Source organism: Nerophis lumbriciformis, linkage group LG38 (genome assembly GCF_033978685.3).
Source record: "Nerophis lumbriciformis linkage group LG38, RoL_Nlum_v2.1, whole genome shotgun sequence".
Classification (NCBI taxonomy): Eukaryota; Metazoa; Chordata; class Actinopteri; order Syngnathiformes; family Syngnathidae; genus Nerophis; species Nerophis lumbriciformis.
In genome coordinates this window covers 20,228,850-20,244,111 of record NC_084585.2, presented here as the reverse complement: position 1 = coordinate 20,244,111, position 15,262 = coordinate 20,228,850, and the positions used below count along the sequence as shown (strand labels likewise).

At 40.1% G+C, this 15,262-nt stretch overlaps 1 protein-coding gene across 1 annotated transcript in view; it reads right to left on the bottom strand.

Annotated features, from left to right (window-relative positions):
• The window catches only part of usp49 (ubiquitin specific peptidase 49), a 37,522-nt gene that overhangs the window by 1,069 nt on the left and 21,191 nt on the right, over positions 1 to 15,262 (bottom strand). The window contains exons 4-7 of the mRNA XM_061932203.2: positions 14,614 to 14,815; positions 10,032 to 10,140; positions 6,105 to 6,310; positions 1 to 6,044 (exon numbers count right to left, since the gene is read on the bottom strand). The exon at positions 1 to 6,044 is cut by the window's left edge and continues 1,069 nt beyond it. Of these exons, the coding sequence (XP_061788187.1) occupies positions 5,941 to 6,044; positions 6,105 to 6,310; positions 10,032 to 10,140; positions 14,614 to 14,815 (621 nt within the window). The 3' untranslated portion in view covers positions 1 to 5,940. The remainder of the gene's footprint in view (positions 6,045 to 6,104; positions 6,311 to 10,031; positions 10,141 to 14,613; positions 14,816 to 15,262) is intronic.

The window sequence follows — 15,262 nt, the reverse complement described above, 5'->3', positions numbered from 1 at the left end:
ACTGTACTTTAATATTTTTTTTCTCTCATTATGGTTGTGGTAGCCATGTTTGTGTTATTTATATTTCTCTAGTACTACATATATTGTTAAGTTAAATTAGTTTTGGAATTGCCATGAAAATATGTTTTGATACATTGCACGTTAATTTATTGAATTATAAAGCGTCATTTACATTCTGTGTCATATACAGCACCTGTGATGAGAGCATATCGGGGCGCAGAGGTGAAATTGATAGGACAAAAAATGTTAGGTTGAGAGACTGGCGGTGAAAACGGTTTTTGACTACTTCTTACTCAACACATGAGCCTTAGTTTTGTGCTTATAACTTTGTATGCAGTTAAACTTGTTTTTGTTCACCTTGGATGGACTATTGGAAAGAAGACCTTTTTGCAAATAAAGCTATTTTTTGAGAGACTTATGTTGGACTCAGAAGTGCATTTGAAAGTGCACCAACTGTCCCGACTCAGCCCACGGCCTTTGGTTTAGAACCTGGGAAAGCCTGGAAAGGCCGAAACACGTACTTGATTTAATCGACAACTTTTTCAGGGTTCCAGTAACATCAACACTAGCTCAAATGTTTTGTCACCTCATCGAATTGAACACAGGCTGTGAAGTGACAGCACACCGATTTGTCAGAGGCACGAAGCTTGTGTATTAGATGTGACAGGTATCACTCCTATTTATTTTTGTTGTCCAAATTATTGCACTGAGCCACATTGTGTTGTTGGAGAAGAAAAAAGCTTGTTAATCAAACTTCATCTTTACTGCTTTGTGTTTTAATTTGATATTAAAAAGTAAACCGAAACAAAAGTTTTTTTTATTTTATTTACAATTTTTGTGGGTTTATTTTATGTCACAAAGTTTTTACTTTAAAAAAAATAGTTAATGTGACATAACATTTTGTGAATGTTTTGCGGTGTGTAGATCATTCTTATAAGACAGACCTGGGCAAAATACGGCTTGCGGGCCACATGCGGCCCATTAAGATGTTCAATCCGGCCCGCCGGACGTTCTACATAATTTTTGGAGACCTTTAACATCAAAACTGTAGCCGCCATTATGATGTGCAGTGCTGTTTTTAAATTACCCTAATTCTTGAACTAGTGTTTCAATGGTTGAAATCTGCGCTTTTGAGTGTTACACAAGTTATTAAGGTAATCTACGTCACAGCAGCTCAGACGAGGAACAAAGCAGAGTGGGGTTTGTTTTCAGAGCAGCTAGCCCGAAACGCGTGTGTCAGGAACAGATGCGGAAGCAGATTTTTACAACAAATTTCTGCATAAAAGTGATAATATATCATATTGTAGGTTTTTATTTTTTTATTTACTTTTGGTATTAGTGTTCCTGAAAAAAAGAGACCCAAACGCACATGCTGTACAGCAGACCTTTACAGCTAAATGTGTATATATCATTTATACACACATACACATTGGCCCCCCAGACACATTATTTTCTCTCTCTCTCTCTCTCTCTCAAAATATTTGCCCAGCTCTGCTATACGACATATTTCTGCTCAAACTCTTTATGGATTTGTTCGGTTACCAATACAGTATGTGTCCTACCCATGTTAAACTCATTCTTACGCCCTTGGACGTTTGCACAACACGCTGCTCTGCTTGTCTCCATGGAGTCACACTAGCAGGACTAACTGACCATCGTGCTAAATAGAGTCTAGAAAGGCTTTTCCATCAGGTACCAACATTTCTGGCGAGACATGCTCCCCATTGGCATTCGTGCACCCCCTGCATCTGCGCATATGTATGAATTCAGGGAATGCGGAAATATAAATGATTATTGACTGACTCTTTGAAATGAGTCAAATCGTTACACTAAATAACTATATTTTTTATTTTGTAATTTACTATACATGTTTCACACTACAAATGAACAAAAGTATGATTCGGTCAAAGGGCGGTGTCCAATTGTTGACGCGCTGGTCACTCATGAATTAAAAAAAAAAATGTTTAAATGGCGCCAAAAAAACAGCATAAAAAATAGAAAATAGATCTAAGGCATCATGTAATGAGAAAAAGCTGACATGTTGATATTAATAATGAAAAAAAACAACAAATATTTTTCTGTAAATTTATGGATAACACCATAATCGTGCAGCCCTTATGGTAGGTATGAATGTGAATCTCACAACAACTCACCACTCCATTTGATTCTTGGGGCGATGATTCGATTTAAGGATTCATCCAAACCAATTCTCACAATATATTGTTTGGTATATATATGATCATAAAACTAAAATAGGTTACAGGATACAAATACTTCTGCAAAACATGTTTTCCCCCAAATCAATTCTTGAAAATATTAACTGATTTAGAATTGGAATACCGTAAATAGCACAGATACAGGATGCGAATACATTTTTATTGGTAGGTATGAAAAACAGTACCGGTAACCTATTTATTATTACCTTCTGGAATGGATTTATGCTGTCTTTAAGTTTAATTCATAATTCATGGAAATAATCTCATGACACAGTAAATTGAATGATGCGGACTACAGATGTCCGATAATGGCTTTTTTGCCGATATCCGATATTGTCCAACTCTTAATTACTGATTCCGATATCAACCAATACCGATATATACAGTCGTGGAATTAACACATTATTATGCCTGATTTTGTTGTGATGCCCCGCTGGATGCATTAAACAATGTAACAAGGTTTTCCAAAATAAATCAACTCAAGTTATGGAAAACAAATGCCAACATGGCACTGCCATATTTATTATTGAAGTCACAAAGTGCATAATTTAACATGCCTAAAAACAGCAGCTTGGAATTTGGGACATGCTCTCCCTGAGAGAGCATGAGGAGGTTGAGGTGGGCGGGGTTGAGGTGTGGGGGAGGGTGGGGGGAAGCAGGGGTATATTGTAGCGTCCCGGAAGAGTTAGTGCTGCAAGGGGTTCGGAGTATTTGTTCTGTTGTGTTTATGTTGTGTTACGGTGCGGATGTTCTCCCGAAATATGTTTGTCATTCTTGTTTGGTGTGGGTTCACAGTGTGGCGCATATTTGTAACAGTGTTAAAATTGTTTATACGGCCACCGTCAGTGTGACCTGTATGGCTGTTGACCAAGTGTGCCTGTTGACCAAGTATGCTTTGCATTCACTTGTGTGTGTGAAAAGCCGTAGATATTATATGACTGGGCCGGCACGCAAAGGCAGTGCATTTAAGGTTTATTGGCGCTCTGTACTTCCCCCTACTCTGTACTTCCCCCTACGTCCGTGTAAACAGCGGCGTTTTAAAAAGTCATTAATTGTACTTTTTGAAACCGATACCGATAATTTCCGATATTACATTTTAAAGCATTTCTCGGCCGATAATATCGGCAGTCCGATATTATCGGACATCCCTAATGCGGACACATTTAATACTTTTCTGCTTTCTGTACTACTTTGTATGTGGGGGGTTTGAGATGGGCAGGGTTGGGGGGGCGGGGTTTGGTGGTAGCGGGGGTGTATATTGTAGCGTCCCGGAAGAGTTAGTGCTGCAAGGGGTTCTGGGTATTTGTTCTGTTGTGGTAATGTTGTGTTACGGTGCGGATGTTTTCCCGAAATGTGTTTGTCATTCTTGTTTGGTGTGGGTTCACAGTGTGGCGCATATTTGTAACAGTGTTAAAGTTATTTATACGGCCACCCTCAGTGTGACCTGTATGGCTGTTGATCAAGTATGCTTGGCATTCGCTCATGTGTGTGTAAAAGCCGCTTATGGTATGTGACTCCGCCGGCACGCTGTTTTCATGGAGGAAAAACGGGCGTGATGACAGTTCGTAGAGGACGCTAAAGGCAGTGCCTTTAAGGCACGCCCCCAATATTGTTGTCCGGGTGGAAATCGGGAGAAATTCGGGAGAATGATTGCCCCGGGAGATTTTCGGGAGAGGCACTGAAATTCGAGAGTCTACCGGGAAAATCGGGAGGGTGGGCAAGTATGACCCTCGACCTCCTGACTGTGAGGCCGACATGGCAACCACTATTTCACCGTGCGGTCATATCAAGGTAAACCACCATCTAATATACCCCAAACTTCCTCAAACTTGTCTGAAACATACTAGTGAGATGAGCTCCTCAAAAATGCAGCTTCAGTCAAAGAAAATGACGAGAAAAGAACGCGAAAAAAACATGAGCCCACATTCCCAGCAGGAGAGGACGTGATGACGTGGAGGCCAAAATAAGCTTCCAGAAGTGACATTTGACCGTGAGGATTATAAAAAAAAATTTAAAAAAAAAGCTCGCTTAGAGTCCGGAGCTCACGTTTCTTCTATCCCTGCTGACTTCTTTCAAGTACGCTGACAATGAAGCACTTAAAGCTACAAAAACACACAAAATGACGTCATCGCGAGGAATAAAAGAAGTCCTGCATTGCAGAATATGCAAACACACTACTCAGTGTTCAGGAGGCAGGACAGAATCGAACCTGCGCACACAGTCTGCTGGTGCCAGGCGGACAAACCCGTAGCTTCACTTTCCAAATGTTTTTTGTGGAGAAAAACTAATCCGTTGGAGATCATCAGTTAGTTACCTTCGCCAAGGTTAACACATCCCACATATTTTTTATTCATGGAGTCATCATACAAGAACCCAGTAGAGTCACTACAATTTAAAGTAGTCAGCGTACAGCTTGTTTAGCAGTACCGTGGTACCTCCATTTGATGTAGCAATATGTTCCAAAGGGTCCGAACAAAAAACAAATTCTCCTCATAAGAAATAAAGTAGATCCAAAGATAGACCCAAAAATATGAAAACAAAACATTTTAGAGAGAATAATTACAGTTTCACATGTAGAAAACAACAAGTTAAATGGATAAATGACAGGTACCTTTTGTACTTTGCTACACATTTTTTCTTGAATTCAATGGTGTTTTTCACCTTCTTTATCAAAGTGCTGGCACTCACAACTTTCTTTGGCGCCCTGATGGCTTATTTTGCACTAGGCACTAAATTAAAAAAAGCACACAGAGTGAGTCATTAACGCGTAAAATTCTTTGTTTGGACACTTCATTGCACAGAACGGTACGCGCGAAAAGGAACATGTTTGTTACGCGCAAAATTTGGTCCTAAGATAAAACAGTCTAGCTTTACTATCCACTAAAAAATGAGTCAACACACACACATTATTGTCTAAATAGCTGGCAACACCAGCAAGTAGGAAGATCTTTATGTTTACCAACAGTAAAGTATGGTGTGGGGCTGCATGAGTGCTGCTGGCATTGAGGAGCTGTGGTCCATTGCCGAGAAACGTGAATTTCAACATGCACTGTGCCACTGTGGACCTGAAAAAGTAGCTCTTTTTTTACCAGGACATAGAGTTGAAACACACCTCCAAGATGACAAGTGTCTTGTTGAAGAAAGTGAAGGGTATGAAGTGGACAAGCATGTCTCCTGGACATAATTGAGCACTGAAGAAAGAAAATAGGAAGGAAGGAAGGAAGGAAGGTGAAGGAGTACAAATGTGTGCAACATTCAGTTCCAGCAGTGATGTTATCATGGAGGAGTGAAAGATGATTGCAGATTGATGTTCTGATCAACTCCACATCCAATAGCGACTTTGGGTACTTAGAAAAGCGCTATATAAATCCCAGTTATCATCATTATTAATAGGATTAAAGCAGTTAAATAATGGTTACACTAAATATTCACACTTTTGGAACATGTTCACTTGTGTTGCCAGATATCTACACATTAAAGTATGTGTGTTAGAGCTACTGCTGTAAACTGACTACTTTAAAGTACATCCAAGTTGAACCTTGTGAGGTCAATTGATAAAAAGCTTGATGAAATGGGAGGGTTTTACTCATCCTGTTCCACTCTTACTTCCAACTGGTCAACCTTGGCGGAGGCCTGCACTCGACTCGCTATCGTCTCCAGGTGTGAAGATCGTCTCCTCGGGCGAGGCTCAGCAGGTCCAGGTGCACGTCACAGCAAGAGGCGCCTAAGCGGACCTCTGGGTATAGAAGAGAATGTAGGCCTGAGTGTTGCACACTTCCTCCACGCTGCAAACCTTCATCTCTGAGTCGTTGCAGTGGACCCAGAAACCTGAGGAGGACAGGAGTTAGTCTGGAAGTGGTCGGGCGTCGAGGGCGCCGTCGGGCTCACCTCCTTCTGTGTTGTAGCAGTATGCGGTGTAGTGCCCTGAGCCGAAGCCTTTCCCGTGATGCATGACCACGGCCGACAGGTCGTAGGTGTACCCGCCCCTGTGGACCGAGTGACCCGAGCCCGTGCAGCAGTAGGGTCTAATGTTTAGAACCTGGTCAAAGGCCACGTGGACGCCGATTTTCTCCCGATGGTTCCGCCCCGACCACCTGTAGCGCCGCACAAAGCTCGTTAGTGTCTACGAGTCCAAACATTTGAAATAATTATAGTAATTATCACAATAATCCAAACAATTTCAAACAGAACTTCTTAAAAAAACAACCGTATTTTTCAGACTATAAGGCGCACTTAAAATCCTTTCATTTACTCAAAACTGGACAGTGCGCCTAATGTACGGAATAATTTTGGTTGTGTTAACTGATCTCGAAGCTATTTTATTTGGCACATGGTGAAGTTATAAATGTGACCAGTAGATGGCAGTCACACATAACAGATACGTGTAGACCAGTGGCGGATGCTGGTCTCTCAAGGAGGGGAAGCTCAATTTCGGCCTACATCATAAAATGTGTTGGTTTATTTATACGTAAATTATACCCTCTGTTCCGAGAATTTTTTTTTTAACACGTTTTTTTTGTGAATTTTTTTTATTTTATTATTTTATTATACAAACCATTTAAAAACCCAGACAATAATCAAATAAACATACTATAAAAAGAGGAATAAATAATGTCTCTTAAGGCGGAAAACCATCTCTATGCCCACGTAATAAACAAATCACGTTGTCCCGCTCACCCACCGCGAGTCACGCCCACTCACCGCGAGTCACGCCCACCCACCGCGAGTCACGCCCACCGCAAGTCAGAAAGCAGAAGACACAAACCGCGCTGAATATCAGAAAGTAGCTAGCTACCCTAATTTCTAATCTCAACTCAACGTTGAGCATGACTTAAGAGTGGCAGTATCAAGCCTGCAACCCCGCTTTGAAAAAATGTGCAGTGCAAAACAGGCTCATTGCAGCCACCAACGCTGTGATAAAACTCTTTGTTTTAGCAAGGTAACTGTTCATCTTTTTACCAAATGGCTGCATTTTCTTTCATTTTTTGCATGGATTTTAAAGTGAGTTCAATACTTTAAGATGTTTTATCTTTTTGAAAAATACATATTTATGTTATGTCAATAAATCTAAACTTGACTAATTCTGTGACTATCGTGACACTTGTTAGTGTGAGGGGGGGCCCAAATTTTTTTTTTCATCTGAAGTGGTGCCTGACAGAAAAAGTTGGAGAACCACTGCGCTAAGAGGATCTGGAAAGTCTCCGGTTCAACTCAGAACAACAGAATGAATGTTGAAAAATGCTCCCACAGAAGTTTACAACACAAGATTGCTGATTCGCTCATTTCGCTGTCAATCAAAAAGGTAATAAAAAATTTGACATAGCCCAAAAAAATGAGTGAGTCCTCAACACAATGTAGCATTCTTGCTAGGAGCTAACATCCCTCCACAGTGCAAAGCTGCTTTTTAGTCAGCAATCCTCACCTCCATTGCGGCAAATAAACTATGTTTCATACAAAAGTCATTATCACTGGAGGACGAGGAATCACTAAACACTAAACATGCTACACAACACACTGTAGGAAGATAAGCCAACCGTAAACTAAAGCTCATAAATGTAAACCAAAGATGGGCAGAAAGATACATATATTGACCGTAAAAATACCAAGTAGTATTGCATCAAGTCGATACCCCAATGGCTAGATCGATATTTCTTATCATCAAAAACATTTTTTATAGTTTTTGTTATTAATTACACATTCAGGAAATATGTCCCTTAATATACATCAGGGCTTTAAGGGCTAATACCAAAGAATTTAAAACATAGTAGAAAATAACTTTAATATTTAATTGATATTGTTACACTGCCATCCTTTGCTTTTGTCTGATTAAAATTGTGATCAAAAATGTTATCATTCAAAGATTCTGAAAATGTGAAGTATCAGTAACAGCAACGGTATGACCAATACTGCCCCTGTAAATACTGAGCATGATGGATATTTGTCGTATCAGTCAAAACTAATGTTAAGTATCCAATCAACATATGTATGTGATCATTATATTTTAACAGGTGTAATCCATCCCATCCATCCATTTTCTACCGCTTATTCCCTTTGGGGTCGCGGGGGTGCTGGAGCCTATCTCAGCTACAATCGGGCGGAAGGCGGGGTACACCCTGGACAAGTCGCCACCTCATCGCAGGGCCAACACAGATAGATAGACAGACAACATTCACACTCACATTCACACACTAGGGCCAATTTAGTGTTATATATAGTAATAATAAATTAGCATGTATATTAATAGTTTTGAGAAAAATACCACAACCGAAAATTATGTAATGTGTTACTGCATATATCAGCTTCTAAAACTGGGAAAACTGTGTGCATATCCCATCTCTGTATAGTGCTGCTATATATAGAATTAAGCATTTTATTTTATTTATTTCATTTTATCGCATTCCGCTTTTTGCTATTCTGTTGACTCAAAGAGAACGCCACACGAGAACTGTAAATTTATGCATAAATGGTCAAGAAAAAAACTTGAATTTGAAGAATTGTGACATTTGTTAACATTTGCTTTGCTATTGACATGCTGCTGCTTAGCATTAGCAATTTTACATGGAGATGTTAACACATCTACATTTGTTAACAAAAACTACAACAAAGATGCACGACTGCACGTTACAATCAAAGAGTTGGTGCGTAATAAGTACAGTACTTACAGTAACACTTTCTGAACGCAACAAAAGATTAGACAGCTAAGACTGAACTGAGTAGCCAACACACCATTAACTATACACTACTGCCATCTAATGTCTTGAACTTGCAACTGTAATTGAGACTCAGAAATGTCACAATAAAACAAGATAAAATAACTGGATAGCAGTTATCATAATCAAATCATTTTTATTTGTTGCAAAATAATAGATTTTAGTATTAAAATCGATTAATATTCATTAACACACAAAAGTACCAAAATTGGTATCAATGAGTACCAATATTGATTCCCATGTATCGAGAATCGGTTCAAATGTGAATGCTACACATCCCTAGCTGTACGTGGGTTATGGTGAGCATTTCAAGCGCTCTGTTTTTCCTACGTGCAGTGCTGTCATAAACTTCCCCTGAGTTCATTGTAAAGAAACATGGTGTCGATCTTGCGGGACTTCTTTGCTGTTTCAGAGGAAGATGTTGTGTGTGCTATTTGTACCAAATGTTCTGCAAACATTCCGCTAGAACGTAAAAATAAAACATTGAGCTTCAACACATCAAAACTTATCAGCCACCTGAAATAGCAGCATGGCTATGACAGTGTTTTGAAAGCTTAAGAAGACGCATGCTGCTAAAGAAGTTGCTCTAAAGTTTGTCAGAGACGACTCGAGAGCTAAAGACATCTGTGATTTCATCATGGAAATGATGGCGCTGGACAATCAGTCCTTTACCAGCGTATAATGATGTATAATTAATTTTTAAAAATCATGAATGCAGCTAGGATGGAGGGAACCCACGCAGTCACGGGGGAGAACATGCAAACTAGTGCAAACTCCACACAGAAAGATCCCGAGCCCAGGATCTAACCAAGGACCTTCGTATTGTGAGGCACACGCACTAACCCTTGTTCCACCGTGCTGCCCCCGAAGGACAATCGGTAGAAAATGGATAGATGGCATCCCAAATTGCTAACATTTGAAATATGTTGCATCTTCTTTAAAGGCTATTAAAATCTGCAAGTTTCATCTCTATAAATAACTAAAGTGACGGTCACTCGGGAAAAGAAGAGCTCTTGTGGACAACAACAAAAAGTGTTACAGCTCCAAAAAGCAAACAAAGAGAGGATTTAACAGAGCAGATGATGATAAAAACAAAGCCACTTGCCTGAAGCGCTTGAGGTGCAGCCGTAGAACCTGAGGTAAGCGGTAGATCAGAAGCTGCTTATGGGCTTCTGAAAGAACTAAAGGCTTGTGGGAGGTTTTCCGTCTTCTTTCTGACAAAGCACACAACAGATGGTAAATGAAACCTTCAAAGTAACATGACTCATGTGAGGTGTTGCAAAACAAATATTATTGTGCGATTAGTTGCTGGAGCAAAAGCTCTAATTAAAGATCAGAAATTAATTCATCTAAGCCACAAAGAGGATAAGATGAATTGAAACTTAGTAAACATTACCTGGAGAGACGTTGGTATTTCCTACATTTGAAACAAGTATTATACATTGCATAAATGGCTATGCTACTTTTGGTGGTGATAGACACTGTAGGAGACAGGAATGATGTGGGCAGACAAACAGTGAGTAAAAAAAAAATACAAAAATAGAATGACAAATTAACTCTCTTCTGTCACTTCTTCTTTTTCTATTTTATTCTCATCTCACAAAAAATAAGAGCAACTTGTGCTTTCATGTTAAATTCTCCAAGAGTCTCTTCACTAGATTTCTCACTCGTCGCTTTTTTGAAAAAGTCTAACTAGATCAGGGGTGTCAAAGTCAGGGCCCGCGGGCCAGATCCAGCCCGAAAATTAATTATCTATGGCCCCCGGGATGATATTTGATTAGTTTTAGAACTGGCCCGCAGGCCACAGCCGCCTGCTGCAATTTTGCACGCACCAATAGTCCATCTGTGTTGGCGCTAGGAATTTTCAAAATGGGGCTCCAGGGACCCCATCAAGTCATAAAAATGGGGTCCCACAGTACATTTTTAGGCCCCACTTTTTTGTAACCATTTTGAAAACAAATGATAAATGTATGCATTATCCTGTTATTTCTCACATTCTACATTGTGTTTCGGAAAAAGGTTGTCATAAACGTTAATTCATTAAAAAAAAATAATACAAAAGATAAACCATTTTTATGCATATGTAAATGTATTCAGTTATAAACATCATTCACTTTCTTTTTTCCTTCATGGATCTAAACCAGACCTGGGCATTCTGCGGCCCGCGGACCACATCGCTGCTTTGTGCGTCCATGTCCGGCCCGCGTGAGGCCAATCATAAATTACAAAATACATTTTAAAAAGTATCTATGTCGAGTGTGCAATACAACGGTGCTGCTTTAGTTTTGAAAAGCGTTATTTGTATTACTTCCATGTGGACGTATGCTCGTGCGCGATTGTGAGTGAATGTGAACAGCGGCAATCACAAATGACAAAAATAAAGAAAAAAAAACATCTATGTCGTGCGTGCAGTACAACTGTGCTGCTTTTATTTTGAAAAGTGTTATTTATGGGCGTATGTCCGTGTGTAACCTGTGAGTGAAGGTGCACAGCGACAAGTGATGCCCAGTTATCCCCGAGACGCTAAAAAGAGAAAAGTTGATGACGAATGCAGTGTTTTCAACAAGACATGGACTGCCAAGTATTTCTTTACAGAAATTAAAGGTAAAGCCGTGTGCTTAACTTGTGGTACACGAGTTGCTGTGTTTAAAGAATATACAAACCCCGTTTCCATATGAGTTAGGAAATTGTGTTAGATGTGAATATAAACGGAATACAATGATTTGCAAATAATTTTCAACCCATATTCAGTTGAATATGCTACAAAGACAACATATTTGATGTTCAAACTGATAAAAAAATGTTTTTTTGCAAATAATCATTAACTTTAGAATTTGATGCCAGCAACACGTGACAAAGAAGTTGGGAAAGGTGGCAATAAATACTGATAAAGTTGAGGAATGCTCACCAAACACTTATTTGGAACATCCCACAGGTGAACAGGCAAATTGGGAACAGGTGGGTGCCATGATTGGGTATAAAAGTAGATTCCATGAAATGCTCAGTCATTCACAAACAAGGATGGGGCGAGGGTCACCACTTTGTCAACAAATGCATGAGCAAATTGTTGAACAGTTTAAGAAAAACCTTTCTCAACCAGTTATTGCAAGGAATTTAGGGATTTCACCATCTACGGTCCGTAATATCATCAAAGGGTTCAGAGAATCTGGAGAAATCACTGCACATAAGCAGCTAAGCCCGTGACCTTTGATCCCTCAGGCTGTACTGCATCAACAAGTGACATCAGTGTGTAAAGGATATCACCACATGGGCTCAGGAACACTTCAGAAACCCACTGTCAGTAACTACAGTTGGTCGCTACATCTGTAAGTGCAAGTTAAAACTCTCCTATGCAAGGCAAAAACCGTTTATCAACAACACCCAAAAACGCCGTCGGCTTCGCTGGGCCTGAGCTCATCTAAGATGGACTGATACAAAGTGGAAAAGTGTTCTGTGGTCTGACGAGTCCACATTTCAAATTGTTTTTGGAAACTGTGGATGTCATGTCCTCCGGACCGAAGAGGAAAAGAACCATCCGGATTGTTATAGGCGCAAAGTTGAAAAGCCAGCATCTGTGATGGTATGGGGGTGTATTAGTGCCCAAGACATGGGTAACATACACATCTGTGAAGGCGCCATTAATGCTGAAAGGTACATACAGGTTTTGGAGCAACATATGTTGCCATCCAAGCAACGTTACCATGGACGCCCCTGCTTATTTCAGCAAGACAATGCCAAGCCACGGTTACATCAACGTGGCTTCATAGTAAAAGAGTGCGGGTACTGGACTGGCCTGCCTGTAGTCCAGACCTGTCTCCCATTGAAAATGTGTGGCGCATTATGAAGCCTAAAATACCACAACGTAGACACCCGGACTGTTGAACAACTTAAGCTGTACATCAAGCAAGAATGGGAAAGAATTCCACCTGAGAAGATTAAAAAATGTGTCTCCTCAGTTCCCAAACGTTTACTGAGTGTTGTTAAAAGGAAAGGCCATGTAACACAGTGGTGAACATGCCCTTTCCCAACTACTTTGGCACGTGTTGCAGCTATGAAATTCTAAGTCAATTATTATTTGCAAAAAAAAAAAAAGTTTATGAGTTTGAACATCAAATATCTTGTCTTTGTAGTGCATTCAATTGAATATGGGTTGAAAATAATTTGCAAATCATTGTTTTCCGTTTATATTTACATCTAACACAATTTCCCAACTCATATGGAAACGGGGTTTGTAATTTGAATCGCCACTACACAACGAAGCACGAGGAAAAATACCGTAATCTGTCTGATGAAGGGAGGCTGATGCGTTGATGGTAAAACTGCAAACCCAACAAGGACTTTTTGCCAAATTTCACACCCCCAGATATGCAGCTATCAGGACAAGTTTCGTCATTTCTCACAAAATCGCCAGAAAAAGTAAGGCGTTTTCTGACGGAGAGTTTATTAAGGAGTGCTTATTGGACTCTGTTGCGCTGATATGCCCGGAGAAGAGGGGCGCATTTGAGAACGTGTCACTCTCCCGACGCACTGTAACGAGGCGGGTTTAGACCTTTGTTGGAAACTTGGAGCTTCAGCTGAAGAACAGAACGGCCGACTTTGACTGTTTTTCGCTGGCTTTGGATGAGAGCTGCGATGTACATAACACCGCCCAGCTGCTCATCTTCTTACGTGGGATAACTGCAGACTTTCAAATCACGGAGGAGCTGGCAGTCATGCAGTCAATTAAAGAGACAACCACAGGTAATGACTTGTTCACATAGGTAAATGCGTGTTTGGACATATTAGGACTGAAATGGGACAAGCTGGCAGGTGTGACAACAGTTGGTTGTCCAAATCTGACGGGGAAAATGTTGGACTTTTAAAGAGGATGCAGAATAAAGTGACAGAAATTGACATTTTTGCATTGTATTATACATCAGGAAGTGTTGTGTAAGACAGTGTTAAAAATAAAACCATCAAAAGCAATCTGCTTTTGTATAAAGTTAAGTTAGGTTAAATGAAATTATTATTAATATTATTATTTATCTTACGGTATATCAAAAATAATTTGAGCAAAATTTAATTGAAATATTGTCGGTGTGGCCCTCCAGCAGAGCTCAGGTTGCTCATGCAGCCCCCGGTAAAAATTAATTGCCCACCCCTGATCTAAACTTTACTGCTGCCGGTATGTTTTGCAATATTTTTATTGTAATATTTTCAGAATGTGTTTGTTCTATTTTTTGGCCAAAGTAAGACAAAGAAAACAATCTGTAGTTGTCTTTATTTTTTAGTTTTAATGCCATGATTTTAATAGTCCGGCCCGCATGTGCACAGATTTTCCTCAATGCCGTCCCTGAGCTAAAATGAGTTTGACACCCCTGTTCTAGAGGGTTCCGATTCCTCCCTAAATTGGCAACACTGATATCTCCTGCTTCCTCTTCTTATCCTCTGGTGGACCAGGTGCGTGTGAGTGTACAGCGTTGTAACAACAAGCTAAATTCACAGACCGTCTCATTATAGACAGGTAGTGCTCAATCTATATGTGGCGGCCCATTACAAATAAATGAATGTATGGGAAACACTGAGTTCTTTCTGTCTTTGTCATGTTCATAGTAAGTCTATATACGCAGTCATCATACATGTAAAATTAGTTCAAAAGAAAAAGTCCCACTCATCCCCATAGCCTAAGTCTAAGCGTCTCTACTCACTGTTGCAGTGGTTGCAGGCATAAATGCTGCCTTCGAGCGCTTCTGTCTCAGTAAACTTGGACAGCATTTCGGTTAGGGTGCAGCTACGCTGGTAGGCCGTGGAGCCTTTGTTTACGCTGTGGTAGCGCTCGGGGAACTCCAGAGACAGGTCCCAGAATGGCTCAACTGTGTTGGACTTGTGCTTGCAGGACAGACACGTCACCTGGACAACAGAGACACAGACAAAGAGGACATGGTTTAGCTTGTGTAGAAACATTTGACTGTATGGACAAAGTAGTCAATAAATAAATAAGAATTAATAATCTAAAACGATAGTTTTCCTCGTGTTAGGGTCTACTGCTGATCTCTTTATTAGGTACACTTACTCAATCTAGAACGGGGGTCGACAACGTTTGTTATCAAGAGACATTTTGCCTCTTCCGCAGAATACAAATATTCTAAAAAGCCACAAAACATAACACAGCCTTTATACATCTTTAAGTGGTAAATCCAAATTTTTATGAAATACATTTTTCTTTTTGGGTTAATGGTTAGCTTACTATGAGGGCCGCCCCTGCCCTTCATGCTCATCCATTCACCAATCAGTACACATTCATGGTATCACACAGACAAAACTGTTAACGATCCAAAGGGAGCCAGAGACCCGCAA